This window comes from Perkinsus marinus (genome assembly GCF_000006405.1).
Source record: "Perkinsus marinus ATCC 50983 genomic scaffold scf_1104296970282, whole genome shotgun sequence".
Taxonomy (NCBI): domain Eukaryota; phylum Perkinsozoa; order Perkinsida; family Perkinsidae; genus Perkinsus; species Perkinsus marinus.
The window spans coordinates 1-2,915 of NW_003202526.1; the positions used below are offsets into that span (position 1 = coordinate 1).

Here is a 2,915-nt window from a genome sequence, read left to right on the forward strand (position 1 = left end):
ACGAATGAGTCGCACAGTGTCTCTTGAGCTCCGTTTACTCTACCAGAAACAATTCCGGATTTCCAATAAAACACAACAGAATATTAATGATTGGACCACTCACCTAGATGTGATTACACGATTACTCAGAAAATAAAATTCGACCAACCTAGTTGATGCTAAGGAATACCTAAACTAGGCTAACAATAGTAGGGTTCACCTTCGCAGTCACTATCAGTGGGGGCAAAGCAAAGAGAACCATCATCCTTCTCGATGATACCGAAACAAACCGCCGGATTCTGCCAAGTCTTGCAATACGATCCCCACTTGGAATCGCGGCACTGAGACATATCATTGCAGACGTCCTGACAGGTGGGTGTGGGTTCGGGACAAGCCACCGGCTCCAACGTGTAGTCATCACAGGTGTCCTGTTCGGTCGGCTGGAAGCAGTAACCATCATCCTTATGGTAGAGACCGAAGCAGACACCGTTGCCCTTGCAGTAGGAGCCATACTTGGAGTCAGCACAGGGAGAATAACCATCACAAATATCCTGACAATACTCGGCGACGGCCACGGACAGAGCAGCGATGGTGAAAACGACCTTCATGGGGAAGAAGAAGATTAATGTCAACTAACATAAAGGTTTTGTTCTGCTCAGACTAGAGATGATTATGTATGATAAGTATCATAACAGAGCCAAGACAAATCTGCAGCTCTACTGAATCACCTAGATTGAGCTACCTTCTTGGAACACCCTATGCTGGTAGAGTTTCCCGAGAGATTCTCTAAAGCGAAGCTTCAAGTAGACCATCGCACTCATGTTAAGCGGAGATCGAAAGCTAGTGAGCCATACGCAAGGAGCCACGCTCAGCTCAGCTGAATTGCACAGTCAACCGTGGACCATTCAGTTGACAAGGAATCGCATCAGAGGAATATGTTCAATTACGAGCCATATGCTGATTAAGGCGCTCGATGAAATTCACTCCCTTCTACACGCCTCTACTTTATCCCACAAATTCGGCCTTCGAATACGAATTACACGAAGGAACATAATCAACTACTTTATCCGCATCATGTTTTCAGTGTGAAAGAGTATACTAATACGATCTGTTGTAGATAATCGCTATGACGGGTGAGCATAGACCACTGTCTTTAAGTGGCACCAATATCAGTAAATTATTCACGTGTAACTACATTCCTCAGATATATCGACACGTCTAGATTCGGTTGAATGGAATAATGAGCATACTTGTTCCCAAAGCCGTCAAACAATCTTGCGTTGATAGTCATGTGGTGCAACGGTATCGTATTGGGCTCTGGAGTAGAAGATTGCGCGTTCGGATCGGATCGGGGACACATCACAGATTTATAGTTTTACGAGGAAACGCGACATGAAATCGACTTCATCCCTTCTGAAATCGTTGAACTTACGCGAGCTGATACTTATCGTGGCTTAGCGTGTTACATGTCGAACAAAATCAGGAAGTTCCCACACGATACTCAGGAACTTAGACGAAACGAGGAGGAGAGGAAAGACATAGATCTTTCTCTAACTGGATGGCGGGGTGATTCATCTCCACCAATCCTACACATATTACGAGAATTATAGAGAATATGCAAAAAATCCCACTCAAAGCTGTGCAGCACAGCCTGTGCCGACTCCCGCCTGGACTACATCTTTCCGGAAATAATTTCGCGGAGGATGTTTCTGCGCAGCGTGGAGGATTCGTTCACACATTATAACTCAATTCTAGCAGCACGAGGAATCTTTTATGTACCTGGAAGCTCCAGGTTGGAACTCTAATCCGAAATTGATGTCTTTATTCGCAAAATCGATTTCCCTATTCGACTCTCATCGTAAATCCGTGTCCCTATCCGCGAAGATGACTCCTTTATCCGCTTAGTCGGTAGCCTAATCCGCGAAAAAGATTTCTGAATGGTACAGTGATGCCAGTCCCCTAGCCGCTGCTGCTGTCTTGCACATTGGAGATCGCCAAGAGCTTCTGGAAGCATTACTCTCTAGTGTGAAGAGCGACGCTGAATGGCTCGAAAATTCGGGACGAGTGATAGGCATATGGACGCACAGATGGACGAAGCCAGAGCGTCGGTATGGCATTATTGACAAGGAGCTATTTGGCCTCACCAAGTCTTTACTCCACTGGCGTCATCGTATACTCGAATCCATTCTGCGCCTGCGCTTCCGCTGTCGTGGCGATCAGGGTAGTTCTGGAATTGGGCGGGTCCTGGCATTTACAGATTCGAACGCTGCTCTGGGTCGATTTCTAGCCCGTAACACCTATACTTTGAAGCCACAAGGAAACCGTGACCGACGATGGTTGGGGTGGTTAGCGGAGCTTGCCGACTTCCCTGAGGTCGACCTCTCAGTGCGACATATTGAAGGGGCATATAACCAGTAATCAGATATCTTCTCTCGACTACTACCCGAGGAGAACGCTGTCCTCGAGGAAGGAACGTGCAAGCCACTCGCTCTGATCGCCGCAATTGTGACAGCAGCAGGCGGTAGCAACAGTGCTAGTGATGTAGACCATGATGATAATTGCTCAACACTGCAAAGCACTGACATCAATGACATGCTCGACTTGAGAAAAACGATGGACGACGCCAAACCGTTCCTCATCGAGCAGCAACAGAATGACGGAGACACTAAGGTTTATGGTCTATCTCTAGCTGATTGGTGTTTGTACTTCGATAACGACGGCGCCGTAGTTTTACCTCCTTCAGCTGCGGCAGCGTTGGACGTTGGGATGGTTTCCTGGCGTCCAGGGCTATACATAATTCGTAATACTTTGGGGGATGAGGTCACATGGTCTTTGGTAATTCCGCAAGTCTCATCTGGCAGCTTGCCGACTTTACTCTCCACAATTATTTACCTGGCTGGAGTATTCGTGATAGATATCCTTCGTATTTCACGATT

At 46.9% G+C, this 2,915-nt stretch overlaps 1 protein-coding gene across 1 annotated transcript; it reads right to left on the reverse strand.

Annotated features, from left to right (window-relative positions):
- Window positions 1-199: 199 nt before the first annotated feature.
- Window positions 200-587, reverse strand: Pmar_PMAR002111 (hypothetical protein; the record flags this gene model as incomplete). The annotated part of the gene is made up of 1 exon (XM_002767648.1): window positions 200-587. A coding segment is annotated over one exon (388 nt), but the record flags the coding sequence as incomplete, so codon positions are not given.
- Between the last annotated feature and the right edge of the window lie 2,328 nt (window positions 588-2,915).